The 14,924-nt window shown below is 36.4% G+C and overlaps 1 protein-coding gene across 1 annotated transcript in view; it reads left to right on the forward strand.

Annotated features, from left to right (window-relative positions):
* The first annotated feature begins 4,448 nt into the window (after positions 1-4,448).
* The window catches only part of LOC143617110 (LEAF RUST 10 DISEASE-RESISTANCE LOCUS RECEPTOR-LIKE PROTEIN KINASE-like 2.4), a 46,594-nt gene continuing 36,118 nt past the window's right edge, over positions 4,449-14,924 (forward strand). Inside the window, exons 1-2 of the mRNA XM_077089766.1 lie at positions 4,449-4,466; positions 5,593-5,778. Of these exons, the coding sequence (XP_076945881.1) occupies positions 4,449-4,466; positions 5,593-5,778 (204 nt within the window). The remainder of the gene's footprint in view (positions 4,467-5,592; positions 5,779-14,924) is intronic.

Genomic DNA, 14,924 nt, shown 5'->3' on the forward strand with positions numbered 1-14,924 from the left:
GAGAGCACTTATCATGTCCAGAAAGATTAAGAATGCGTTTATCAACGAACTCATCCGTCGAAACATTCGAAGTAGATGAATGAAATTTAGGCGTCTTCTTCCCCATGATCTACCAAAGGAAAAAAGCAAAGAGAAAGCAGGGGAAAAGGTGAAAGAATTACCTAGAGAATATCGAAGAACCGACAAGCAAGGGCAGATTATGATCTTGATGAAGTTAATAAACCACAATTGCAATGATCGCACCTCGTCGCACCATGTCATACCAAGTTAGCATAACCGTCATTATTGAGAGGGAGTTTAAAATATTTGAAATATTGACAGCCACAAATAGTTGGATACGGTTGTAAATATTTGGGCAATTGTTGTGGGTAGAAATGTCAAGGATCATGACAACCAGAATCCTCACAATGCATTAGGATCACAGACAGACAAGATTCTCAGTAAGTATCATTATTAACTATCATTATCCTTTCACCCTTGACTAGGTCTTGCAAGAACCGGTCGGTAAATAATGCTTAGCTGAAGACATGGTCAAACATTGAAGATTATGAACATTGGAGGCTATTACAACATTATTAAGACAAAGATATGCAATCCGTAACCGCTCCAGGATCCTCGCCAAGGCAATTAATGCTCATTATTACTAGTTATTATTAGTTATCCTTCTTTTAACTATATATAGAAGATGTTTAGATCGCATAAGACACATTCCACACACCTGAACGCACTTACTTGTATTCGTAGTAGCAATTAAGCACTTCCAACACTTGTATTCACCGTTTTTTACTTAATATAATTGTGGCAGGTGATAGTCTTCCCCTCCCGAGGTCTTTGCTGGAGATCCTCTAAGGATCAAGGGTTTTTTCCTCACTAAATCGTTGTCAATTGCAGCATTTACTTCTTATTACGTGTACATCACCAAGAATCATACCTCACATTTAAAGTTTGGTTACTTGATTATCCTTGTGTAATTTTTGACCAAAATAGTAGGAAATCATTGTAACGATACCCTGGTGATCCTAATGCCTCGAAATTCAAGGCTCTGGGCTGCAACAGAGTGAATGATTCCTCCGCCGGCTTCTTTACTTGTGCCCGGATATCCCGGAGCGCCCTCATGACAGAGTTGTTGGTTTCCTTCTGAGTTTCCATATGCTCCATCAACTGCATTAAAATATCAAGTATATCATCGTTAGACATGAGAACAGATCTCATGTTGGAAGACCCTGATCTTTGAGTTGGAACGCCAGTGGAAGGCCTTGTTGTAGGAGGAGGCATGCCACTCGATCCTCTGGCTCCTGAGACGTTAAGGTCGGCATTGGTCATCTTTCTCTTGGAAGCATGTGGAGGAGAAAGTGGTTGAGTGACTCTGGAAATTGCAGACAACATGGAGGAAGAAGCAGCTTTGTATTGAGAAGCCATTTTTAGTATAGTTTGGGAAAGTAATGGTTTAGAATGAATTTAAGTAAGGATTTGAAGATGAAAAACACCATTTATCCCACGGTGGACGCCAAACTGTTTTTGGTCAAAAATTGCCGAAGCAAATTAATGAACAGATTCGTTAAGTGAGGTAGAGTGTTCTTCACTAATATGGTAAGTACGTGCAGTAAAAGTAAAGGGTAGACACGCAATGTAAACCTTAGATCCTGGTGAGGATCCTCAGAAAAAAAACCTCGGGAGGGGAATTATCCACTGCCTCAATTTATTAATGGTGAAACAGTGATTACAGATCGAGAACTTTGATGAAAACGATGACTAGAGTACAATAGCAGGTGTTGGTTGTGAGTGTAGATAATGTGTCCTATATCGTTTCATCAAGCCCCTTTATATATAAAATAAAAATAACTAAAACTCCTACAAATTCGGGAACCCTAGCTCTAGTGAAAGTTAGTGGACTTGTTCTTCTATCCACCTGTGCTTCAACTGGTTCTCCGGAATTAGGTGAGAACTAATCATTCTAGCCGTTGTAAATTGTTATAGACGTGAGCAGCCTGCAAGCAAAAATAAATACAACTTATAGCCGGTTAGTTCAGGATTCTGGAGCTTACTAGGAATCCCAACTGCCGGAATGCTTGTCAGGGTCATGCTCGAGATAAAATTAGCCCTAACAATATATAGAACCAAACTTAGAAAATTCCATGTTGATTTGGATCTGTCTCCAGGTCACCAGGTTAGTTTGACGGCTCGGATTAGCAAGGTTAAAGAAATGACCTAAAATTTCTCGTTTTCAGATTCATCTAAAGTGTTAAAACCCTAAAACTAACTGTACATAAAACGAACAACCCTAGACCCTAATTTCTGAACAATCAAATGAAACTCAACTAAATAATGTAACCCTAAATCATAATTCCTAAACTAATCAACAATGAACAATAAATTGATACTAAACTAGAATGAACAATCAATTGATACTCAACTGATTAACTAAATATAATGATCCACACGTGATAATTTAGTTAATGTTTCAACAAATTAAACAATGAACAATTGTGATAATTTAGTTAATGTTTCAACAAATTAGACAATGAACAATTGCTGAGAAGGAAGTTCATTCAAATCTATTCTTTAGGGTTTACTACATGAAGATGATGATTAAAGTTTGATGGTTCAATTTGAAAAAAATCTCTTAAAATTCATAAAACATACAAACGAAATTCAAATTTCAACAAATTAACATCTACAACTCAAGTTAGATCAAATTTAAAATTTAACATCACTTACTGTCTAATTGAATGTTAACATAATCATTCTATTTTCAACAAATTAACAAAGCATGTTTGACTTAAATATCCAATTCAAATGGAAAATAAGCCTACCTTAATGAGTTAATGGACTTATGGAGGCTGTAGCATGTAAGACGGCAGGCGGAATTCATGGTGGTCCAACAAAGGTGGTCGTTATATGGGCAGAATCTGATTGTTGCCGTGGCAGAAACCTATAAAAGTTGAAGTGAAACCCTAACTTGTTACGTATTTAAAAAAATAGTTAAAAAAAAGGATACACGCTGGAGAAGACTTGATCCCTGGTCTTCAAGGTCTTCAGTTATAAAGCATAGCATTAACAACCGGAGACCTCGTTCACTTTGTATATGGGTTCACCCCAGGCTGGCTTAACGGACACGAAGGCCTAAAACCAACTAAAATGTTGAGGCCTTTTTCTCCTTTCTTTATGCATATAGCACCCAAAAGTATCCAAAAATTATGGAATATGAAGGATATGCACTCATAATTGATATGAGACAATCCTCCTTGGCTTGTGGCTCATCAATGAGTTAATAATTCTATAAAAACCTCTACTTTCAAAACCCATTATATATAACCCCTATTTAAGATTGAGGCCCTATAACTGGAGGCCTAAAGTTGTTGCCTCATTTAGCGGACCCATGACATGGCCTTGGTTCACTCTACAATTTGTTTACAGGTTCACTCCAGCTTTTTTTATATATAGCCAGTTTACTACAATTCCAAACTTCAGCGCGGGTTCCGGTGAACCCAGAATCTACTATGTCGGTCCCCCTTGGTTCTAACTGCAATTTGTTGTATTAGCTGATTGACATGGCAGAATTTTATCCTCTTAATATCGAAGCCTTGATCGATTTTCAATCAAAAAAGCAAAAATGTGAAGATGGTAGCAAACAGTTGAAGTCTTCTAATCAATAAACTTCAAGTAAATCATAGTCTCAAAATGTTCGAACAGAAATAAGTTTATGTGTACTATATAATAGGACACCTTGTATAGCAAACATTTGAAGTCTGATTTCTAGCTGGAAACAAATCTAGAGAGTTCGAGTTTGTCTCGAGCTCGTTTTATTTATTATATACTTAATTATTTTATTTTTACACATATATAATTATCTTTTCTTATTATGTATAAAATACCATAACTATTTTGTTATCATTATCATAATGTATTATTATTGCTTTGATATATAAATCTCAACTATACATAACTAGGGTTTTACCAGCGCGTTGAGTCGGGCAGGTTGTAAAAACCAGTGTTATCGGTCCCGGGCAATGAGGTGATAAGTCGACGCGAATTCAATCGGTTTCAGTGTCGTGTATTATGATATCGTAACTACAAAACAAAAATAAAACGAAAAAAATATAAAAATTGAGGTGGGCCAGCAGGTGGCATCGGTCGCTAAAACCCGAAAGTTGGGAACGCTCGAGCATTGAGACAATGAGTGTACGCAAATTCGACTGGCTTGTGTCATGTTCGTTATGTTACCAGAGCTAAAACAAAAAAAAATATTGGCATTCGGTTGGTTTTCGTTACGTGCGTTACATTACCAAATTTAAAACAAAATGCGGCGATTCTACGTGAATTCGTTCGGTTTCCGTCACGTTCGTTAGGATACCGAAACTAAAAAATAACAAAATTGGCACTAGGTCAGTTTTCATTACGGTACCAGATCGAAAAAAAAGGGATAATATAAAAATTGAGGTGCATAAATGGGGTGGTGTCCGTCGGTAAACTCGAGTGGTGTCCGTCTCGGACGTTGAGGCGATGAGTATAGGCGGAATTAGTTGGTTTAACTTCACGTTTGTTACGGTACCGGAATTCAATCAAATAAAAACCATAAAATTGACGTTTAATCGATTTCCGTTATTTCGTTACAATACTATAACTAAAACAAAATAAACAGTAAAAAACATGAACATTAATGAAACAAAATAATTGACTAGCATGATGCCGCTAAGTGGTCTAATCAGAGCTTAGCTGCACCAAACTTATCAATTATTATATAATAATACAATACACTATTAACTGTACATTAATTTACGTTTGAGGTCGCGTTGAGCACCCTTATGCTTGATTTTAGCTTATCGTAAGCTAAGCTCGAATAGGTCATTAGTTGGTCCTTTGCCGTTAGGGTTGTGCATAATTAGGTCCGACCCGAAAAAACCCGATGAACCGGCCCGAAAAAACCCGATCCCGACCCGACCCTAATTAAGGTCACCTAAAATCGGTCTTAGAAATAACATCAAATCGGTTATCGGGTCAGGTTCGGTCCTTTGCTCATGAAATAATGTATAGTGGGCCATAACCCTAGAATAATATGTAGCGGCTGTAACTATAATACATAAAAATCCAATTTAACCTTATATCAAACTCACTGTTCGATCATCAGAGGGTCTCCATTGTATCCAAATTAAGCTGCTAGTATTGCTATTGTGGGTATCTTTGCTTCACCAAATCACCAGGTTTGCATTTAACTGTTATCATCAATCAGTTATCAAGAATCAGTTATGATCAAATCACATATTTTTGTAAAACAATGCGTGCTTTCAATACCTGTTGTGATCTTTTTTAATGAACGAACAATACATGTTGGCTGCTATGATCAATTACTAAATAATCCAATAGAGGCTTTACCTGCATATATAAAATTGATAGTAAGTTATATAACAATCACATATATTAATGCAATCATTATATTTTTATAACATCTACAATACAGTATTGCTTCACCAGTTTACCTAATTAATCCATAAATACATATAACATATTATACGTTGCACAATCTGGTATATTTTATGTGGTTGATGTTATTCATATGTTTTCATACTGTATTTTTTTGTTAATTAAATGTAGATGGAGTCAATGAATGTTGAGAACTTATCAAGTGATGAATCTCACGGAAGAGATAAGAGGAAGTCCCCGCCTGTTGTTGAAATAGAAACTGAAAAAAGAAAAGAAAAACCACACGTTCCAATAAAACGGCAAGATCCAACAACACGGGTGCTTCTAAAAACACAGGAGTTTCTAAAAAGACCGGAGGTTCAAAAAAGCCTAGTGTTTGGGTTGATTTTGATAAGTTTGAGGACGAGGACGAGAAACAAAAAGCAACATGCAAGCATTGATCAACTGAATTGGCAGCGGACCTAAGGTTAAACGGCACATCGGCGTTGCGTCGACATACCCTTAGATGCGAAAAACACCGCGATTACATGAAAAATCAAAGCAACATATTTCTCAAAAAGAACGATGATGTTGAGGGTGGTACTTGTGTGGTCAAATCTTGGAAATTCAATGCCTATGCATGTGACAGAGCTATAACTGAAATGGTCTACTTGATGAACTTCCATTTTCATTTGTGGAGCATGTGGGTTTTAGAAGGTTTATATAAACTTTGAATCCGAATTATAAGGCACCTAGCAGGACCACTGTTGGGAGGAATACTGGGAATATATATTTGTAGGAAAAGGCGAAACTGAAGTCATTTTTTTGCAAATAGTAATAGGAGGATCTGTCTAACCACCAACACATGGACATCGATCCAAAATGTCAACTATATGAGCGTAACAGCTCACTTCATCGATGACAACAGGGTGTTGCGCAAGAGGGTCATTAATTTTAAGTACATCACCAGCCACAAGGGAGAAGATATCAGTAGGGCTCTAATTTAGTGTCTAAAAGAATGGGATATTGAAAACATCTTAACCATTGCAGCAGATAACGCTTTGGCAAATAATACGGCAATAGAGTTTGTAAAAGGTAGGTTAAACAATTTATTGTGCGACGGGAGCTATGTACAAGTCAGATGCATGGCGTACATTATCAACCTGATTGTGAAAGACGGCTTACGTGATGGCGCCACCCCAATTGAGCAGATAAGAAACGCGGTTCGATATATCTGACATTCTTCGAAAAGACTAGACGCGTTTAAAAAATGTGTTAAAGCAGAAAGGATTGAAAGTAAAGCATTATTATGTTTGGATATGCCCACTGGGTGGAATTCCACATATGACATGCTGGGCAGGGCCGAAAATTTTGAGAAGGCGTTTCAGGCGTTTGATTTGGCACACCCAAGTTTTAAAAATGATTTGGGTGATGGTCTTCCTAAAACTACAGATTAGAGTTACGCGAGAAAGATAAGAGATTTATTAGAATTGTTTAAGCTTAAAACCACCAATGTTCTGCTACTAAACATGTGACTGTTAACATGTTTTATAGTGAGATAATGGATATCTACAGGCATTTAAGAAAAATGAGAGGTACAGACCTTGAAAGTAAACTTATGGCTGATAAGATGCGGGATAAGTTTGACAAATATTGGGGGACTAGTAATAAAGGTTTTAATTACATTCTCTACTTTGCCGCTATTTTAGATCCTCGGTTGAAATTGCGTGTTTAATCATTTGGATTTGAGAATGTATTTAGGGCAGAAAATAGGAATGAGACAAATGATGAGCTTAAAAAAAGGATTGAGACTGCAGTTAAGTTTATAACAGATGAACTAGAGATAATGTTTAAGCACTATGAGTATGAGTTAAATAGTGAAAGGCCAAGTTCAAGTTAAGCTTCTCAAAAGGCAAGTAATGTTGCGAGTTCAACAGATGGATCGAGTAGTTTTTTTGCTCAGTTTAAATCCGCTGGCGGTTCTAACTCGTATGAAACTAAAACAGAACTTCAGAAGTACCTTGAGGATATAGAGGAGCCTGATTATGAGGGATTTGACATTCTACAATGGTGGAAAGCTTCGTCTTCAAAATATCCGATAGTAGCGAAAATGGCGAAGGGACGTTTGCCAGTTTACTAATAATTAATTTTTGCCTTTTAAATTAACGTATCATCCATTATAATTGTTGTAGATATATTAGCTATCTCGGTTTCTAGTGTGGCTTCGGAGTCTACTTTTAGTACGGGTGGGAGAGTTGTGGAACCGTACAGAAGTTCTTTGACCCCTTCGCTTGTTGAGGCATTCATATGCACGGGGGATTGGATTGGCATGTCAAGCAAGAAGATAATCAAAGAAAGCCAGACTGATTTTGACGATATTTGAAAAGGTATGTCTACAATACCTACACTATTGCATGCCTTTTTGTAGTTTGTTTGTGTTGTATTTATATTTATTAATATATGAATTTTTTGTAGAAATTTGTGAGAAAGCGGAACCGAGTAACATGAATCCATGGGTCGAATAATCGGTGGCTGTGTGAATGTCGGTTTGAAACATGACGGCTGTTTTTTTTTTGGGTTTGATTAGATTATTGGTTTATTTTGTGTTTGCGGGAAAGTACTATTGTTAGGTTTAGACGTTTAGTTAAAACATATTTATGGATAAATCATTTGGGTTAGCTTCTTTGATTTGAGTGCTTCTTTATTAATTTAAAAACGAGCAGTTATGAAAAGTTATGAAAAGGATTATTGGTGTCTATTTATCTAATGTCATTTTGTTTGCTATTATGGTATACATTTCATTAATTGCTGTGGAATTGTTATCTCCATCTGTTCCAAAAGAGCTGGACTGTTGGAGTATATTATATATCGTTGTTCGGACCCTTTTGAGTTTTGACTCATATTTTAGTGTAAATATCTCATTATTATAATATTAAAACTATTATAATCAACAGTGTCAAAATTTTATAGGTATAGCCGAAAATAAAGAGTCAAAACCGGTTATTAGTCAATGGTATATGACTATATTCTTACTTATCACTTTATCAGTGTGAAAATTTTAAAAATACAAAATATGGGTGATCAATTTGTAAGTGTAAAATTATTAAGAGAAATACAAAAAAAGAAAATCTGGACATGAAGACAAAATTACTAGATAAAAACCCTACAGTAAAAACATAATAGAAACGCAAAGAAAAACAGTTTTGCCATTCTGACTTTGAACTTTCCGTCCCCGTCCACCGAAAGTAATGGTTTGGTTTCAATTTTCCACGGTTCGGTTTTGGTTTTTGATTCTCAAAAACCGTTACTATCGGTTTGGTTCACGGTTTATACGATTACTCATATAACTTATAATTATATCGGCTGGATTATATTATTAATATAAGGGATATGTTATAATTCAAATATGTTATATGTGAATTATAATTCTACTTATAATTATAATTCAAATATGTTATATTTAAATAAGATAAACTTAAGCCCAACAAAATATTTTTTTTAAAAAAAATCTGCTAGAGTTAACAGAACCCTATAAAAAATCGCTCCCCACCCCCCCCCCCCTCCCTCCATTCATCTATAAATCAATATTTCTCCACAATTTTCAATCAACTCAATTTTATATTTGCACTACAATCTTTAATTTGATCACAGTTATAATGTATTAATGTTTATTCATTTGATTTATTTTGTTGTTTATGTTTGATCAAATCATGTATCAAATAAATGTTTTTTTTTCTTGTTAATTTAGCATAGATGGATTCAAGGAGAGTTAGGAAGATTTCTACAATTTTGACAGAGTTTGAGAGGTTTAGTGATGAGGAAGCCAAATAAAAAACAAGATGCAATCACTGCTCAAGGGTTTTCAATGCGGACATGGCTGTACATGGAATATCTTCATTGATAAGGCATCTTACTATATGTCCACAACTTCCGACTAATCGAGATGAGGCTTAGAAGATGGTTGTGGATAACTATTGAATAAAATAAATGATTGTTCTTTTTTCTTTTCCATAGACTTTATCATTGTGTTTGGTTTGAAGTTTGTTATTGATCTTGTGTTCATCTGTTGGTGCATTTTGTGACCGTCGCTATGCAATTCTGTTCAGTGGAAACGAAGTACGAAGTTAGAACAAATTCGCCATAGGCGAAGTTATAACAACTTCGCCATAGGCTAAGTTGTAACAACTTCTGCCATAGGCGAAGTTAGAACAACTTCGTCTTAGGCGAAGTTATAACAACTTCGCCTACAGGCCCAAGCCCAAGCCCGCGAAGTTTTGTATCTATATATAGGTGTGTCTTGTTTAGAGTTGGGAATCCAGAAAAGTTAGAGTGTGTTTTGTGTAGTTCAATTGTCTAGAGAGAAACAGAGAGGGAGAGTCGTGTGGGACGACCCGAGGTAGAGCTCACCTCGGGTCGGCCGTGTCTTTGTTTTCGTGTTTGGTATGTAACGAGTTATGATTATTATATGAAAGGATCTGCAGATTCGTTTATCCCGTTCTTGTGTTTGTTCGTGTGTTTATGTATGTGTAACTATGTTCTTCGTCTTCTACACCAATAAACGAGTCTAGGAGGATTCCGCACTCCTAGACATCGTGCGGATCTCGTATCGATCAGCGACGCCCCGCGGGAACCTACAAGTGGTATCAGAGCCTTAGGCTCTTATGCTATGGTTTGAGATCTGCGTTTTGGTGTTTCTGGCACGTTTCTGATGCGTTTTTGGCCGAACAGCCGCCGCATGCGAAGTTATGGGGTTCAGGCGAAGTTGTCGCTTAAATTTTAGGGTTTAGGCGAAGTTATCAGTCAGGCGAAGTTATGGACAGGCGAAGTTATGGACAGGCGAAGTTAAGGAGGGGCGAAGTTGACTTTTAGGCGAAGTTGACTTTTAGGCGAAGTTGACTTTAGGCGAAGTTAAAAAAAAAATAATAATAAAATAAAAAAAATAAAAAAAATAAAATAAATAAAAAATTGTTTGGAGTTTTCGTCTGTATGGCAAGGTGTACACGATTATTGTGAGACCGAAGACGTTGTTCCGTCAACGAGTGAAACTTGTTATCTCTTGGTCTTACGTGTGAACAAATACGTGTCAACTCTGGATATGGAGTTGAGGTTGTGAATGGGATATTGATTGAAACTGGATATTGACACATATTTGGGTGTTTGTGGGCAATGAAATAGTTGTTGTTCGAGGTTGACCAACTGAAGAAAGTCAAATTGAACTGAAGGTTTTTGTCATTACTAGATTGCGGTCAGAGCATATTATTTATGTTATTTTCAAGGCGTTCGAGAATTGGATCCTGAAACGTGATCCTTATTTATTAAAGTGAAAATTCTGGAACAAGTTGGATTTAATCGGGAATTAAAGTGTTTATGTTCTTGATCGTTATCCCTGGTGATTGAAGATGCTTCGGATTAATTAATGGTCATGTGTGTTAGATTCTGTCAAGGTGGTTTTGTGATGAAATTGATCACTTGATGTTGAGTAGTTGAAGATTAAACCTTATCGTATGCCGACGTGTTGGTGAAGTTGTGGAGGGAGCCCAACTTCACGTGTTGGTGAAGTTAGAAGAACTTCACGTGTTGTGAAGTCAGAAGGACTCACGTGATTGGTTGAGATGATCAATTAGGCACGGAGATGCATGCATTTCAAAGACCTCAATCTATATAGTCGGAGAAGCTTACACTGAAGGGGAGATCTGATATGGAAGACGCTGGGTGATTGGTAGATTTGTGAAGCTACAAGACAGTTTCAGACACGGCTGGTTGAAGAGCAAACAGAAGATCATCAGTTAAGAGGGAGTCTGTTGGTGCATGTTTTGTAACAGATGATCTTTTGTGTTTGTTAGAATTGAGAGAAACGGTCAAAGGGGAGTCTGTTGGTGCATTTTGTGACCGTCGCTATGCAATTCTGTTCAGCGGAAACGAAGTACGAAGTTAGAACAACTTCGCCATAGGCGAAGTTATAACAACTTCGCCATAGGCGAAGTTGTAACAACTTCTGCCATAGGCGAAGTTAGAACTTCGCCTTAGGCGAAGTTATAACAACTTCGCCTAAAGGCCCAAGCCCAAGCCCGCGAAGTTTTGTATCTATATATAGGTGTGTCTTGTTTAGTGTTGGGAATCCAGAAAAGTTAGAGTGTGTTTTGTGTAGTTCAATTGTCTAGAGAGAAACAGAGAGGGAGAGTCGTGTGGGACGACCCGAGATAGAGCTCACCTCGGGTCGGCCGTGTCTTTGTTTTCGTGTTTGGTATGTAACGAGTTATGATTATTATATGAAAGGATCTGCAGATTCGTTTATCCCGTTCTTGTGTTTGTTCGTGTGTTTATGTATGTGTAACTGTGTTCTTCGTCTTCTACACCAATAAACGAGTCTAGGAGGATTCCGCACTCTTAGACATCGTGCGGATCTTGTATCGATCGGCGACGCCCCGGGGGGACTTACATCATCTTTGAAATATTAAGTTATTAAGTTCAATTTCGATTAGATTATTTATGTTTTCATGTTATGTTTATATGATTGTATCAAAACATTGTGTGTTTGAGTGACGAATCGCAAGTTGTTAATCAAATATTATAAGAAACAACAATTATCAAACACGTTTTCATTAAGGCATTTCATTGAACACTTGGAGTGCATACTAATCAAATAGTAGATTAAACCTATATTGATCTATTCTAGTCCAAATTTGAGAAATCACTACGTAGTAATCAAGTAACAAAGAAGAATCATAGACCAAATTAAACATAAGCTTAACAAATTTTACCAGTTGAACAGTTGTCTGTTGTTTGTGTTTGCTTGAAGAGTAGCCCATGAATTGCATCCAGATTTCGTTGCTGAATTGAATTGCCATGGACTGAAGATGGAAATCAGTGAATTGCCATGGATTGCCATCGGTGACATCGGTCATGTGTCAAAAGAGCCGATGACCGATCAATTTCAAGACCGATACCCGATCATTACATAGGTCATATATTCGGTCTTATAATTGTTTTTTACGATAAGGGAATATAAAGAATTGATCGGTTGACGGAGAAAAACGGAGGGGAAGTCAATTAAATCGGGTATCGGGTCGGGTTAGGTATATCGTGGGTCGGGTCGGGTCGGGTCGGGTTTTACAAGCTGCGCACCCCTATTTACCATACATTAACAAAAAAAAAATAAATAAATAAAAACTTGAAATGGTGTGGATAATAGAAAGTCGCAACACTTTTGTTCTAATAAATTTTGCTAACATGTGATTTGGAGCATATATGTTGTCGAATTTGAATATAATCTGACAAGTGTTACCCGACGCGTTGTGTCAGGACAATAGTAAAACCCAAGCATTGTCGGTCACAAGTGTTGAGGCGGTAAGTAGACGCGAATTGGTTGGTTCCGGTTACGTGTGTTATTGTACTAGAAGTAAAACCAAAATAAAAAAACTAAAAAAATTGAGGTGGACCAATGGGGTGGCGTTAGCTAGTAAAACTCGGGCATTGAGGCAATGAGTATACGCAAATTCGATTGGTTTATGTCACATTCGTGACGGTACCGGAACTAAAACAAAAAAACAAACAAAATCAGCATTTGTCGATTTTCGTTACGTTTGTTACAGTACTAGAACTAAAACAAAACGCCTTGAGTCTACTCGAATTCGGTCGGTTTCTATCATGTTCGTTACGGTATTAGAACTAAAACAAAACAAAATTTACATTCGGTCGGTTTTCGTTACATTTGTTACGGACCGAAACTAATTAAATATACCAAAAGGGACTAATACAGTGCCGCAAAGTTGCCCAATCAGGACTTTGCGGCACCAAATTTCTTGTTTGTATTATATAATAATAATAGTTTAATTAACGATAGCAAATAAATAACTTCATTTAATAATATACTGTTGTTGAAAAACTTAAAAATGTAAAAAAAAATAGAAAAAAACCCGTTTGACCAATCATATTCTTTAATTACCAGCCCTCAAATTTTACAAAAGCCCTAAATGGTAATTCCAAGAACAGCCGAACCAACCCTTTAAATATGTCGTCCGACGGTTTATGAAACTAACAAGATCTTAGACGTGTCCTTAAAACAACAAGATCTATCATCCTATTGATCTATTCTGTCAGCAAGCTAATCTATTCCATCGGCTGACTTGTTTATCTGGTCGGGTATTTCTGAAAATGACTAATTTTTAAAACAAATGACCTACTGAATAAATTAGTGTGCCAACAAAATGGATTAGTGAGCCGACATAATAAATTAGTTAGATGACATATTTTGTTGTTCTGAGAACACGTGTTAATATCTTAAGTCAAACGGTAGATTTAAACAATTGGTCTGACCGTTTTTGAAATGGCTATTTTGAGTATTTATAAAAGAGTTAATGTTCATTTTCGTCCTTGTGGTTTGCTACTTTCGCCACTTCAGTCCAAAGTTTGAAATTTTGTCAATTTAGTCCTTATAGTTGTAAACATTAGCCAATTACGTCATCTTATCTAACGGCATCCAACTATGCTGTTAGTTTAAGGGGTATTTTTGTCTTTCTCCTGTTTATATTTAGTTAATAGCCAGTTTCGTCCATGTGGTTTGATATTTTTGCTACTTCAGTTCAAAGTTTGAAAATTTTTCAATTTTATGTTTAATTTATTCAGGCTTTTTTTTTTGTCTATAGCCCTAAAGAGCATAATCCAAGCCCAAAACTATCGAGCATCGACCAAAACAGGTTTACGTTTACTCTATCGATAACAATAATCATACCCCCTCGTATTTAGTTTCTAGACATTTTCTAAACTCTCCCCCATGGTGGAATTCATTGGTAAAGTGGTCAAGGTAATTCTCTAAAACCGTACTATACCGATAAAACTAAAATCCTTTCTTTGGTTATGCATAATAGTTACGGTTTAGAGATTAACATATTGTAGCAAACATCTTGGTCGAAATCACATCAGGAGGTCGAATATCCCGCATTTCCATGTTTGCTCAAGAAATCGATACACTAGATCGCATGTGTGTTCTTCAAATCGTGGTGTTGTTCTTGAATTCTTCATATCGACTACAATTCTAAGGTTGAATTTGACGAATTCAAGAACAATACCACGATTTGAAGAACACACATGCGATTTAGTGCATCGATTTCTTGAGCAAACATGGAAATGCGGGATATTCGACCTCCTGATGTTGATTTTGATCCAGATGTTTGCTACGATATGTTAATATCTAAACCCTAACTATTATGCATTAATCAGAGAAACGATTTTAGTTTTTTTGGTATATTTCGGTTTTAGGTATTAGGGAATTACCCTGACCACTTTACCAATGAATTCCATCATGGACTGAAGTAGCAAAAAAAAAAAAAAAATTGAATGAATTAAACATAAAATTGAAAAATATTCAAACTTTGGACTGAAATAGCAAAAGTATCAAACCACAGGGACGAAACTGATCATTAACTAAACATTAACAGGAGAAAGACACAAATACCCCTTAAACTAATGGCATAGTTGGATGCCGTTAGACGAGAGGACGTAATTGGCTAATGTTTAAAACTATA

Source organism: Bidens hawaiensis, unplaced genomic scaffold (assembly GCF_021521415.1).
Source record: "Bidens hawaiensis isolate Kalapana, Puna unplaced genomic scaffold, B.hawaiensis_p1.1 tig00002307_1, whole genome shotgun sequence".
Taxonomy (NCBI): Eukaryota; Viridiplantae; Streptophyta; class Magnoliopsida; order Asterales; family Asteraceae; genus Bidens; species Bidens hawaiensis.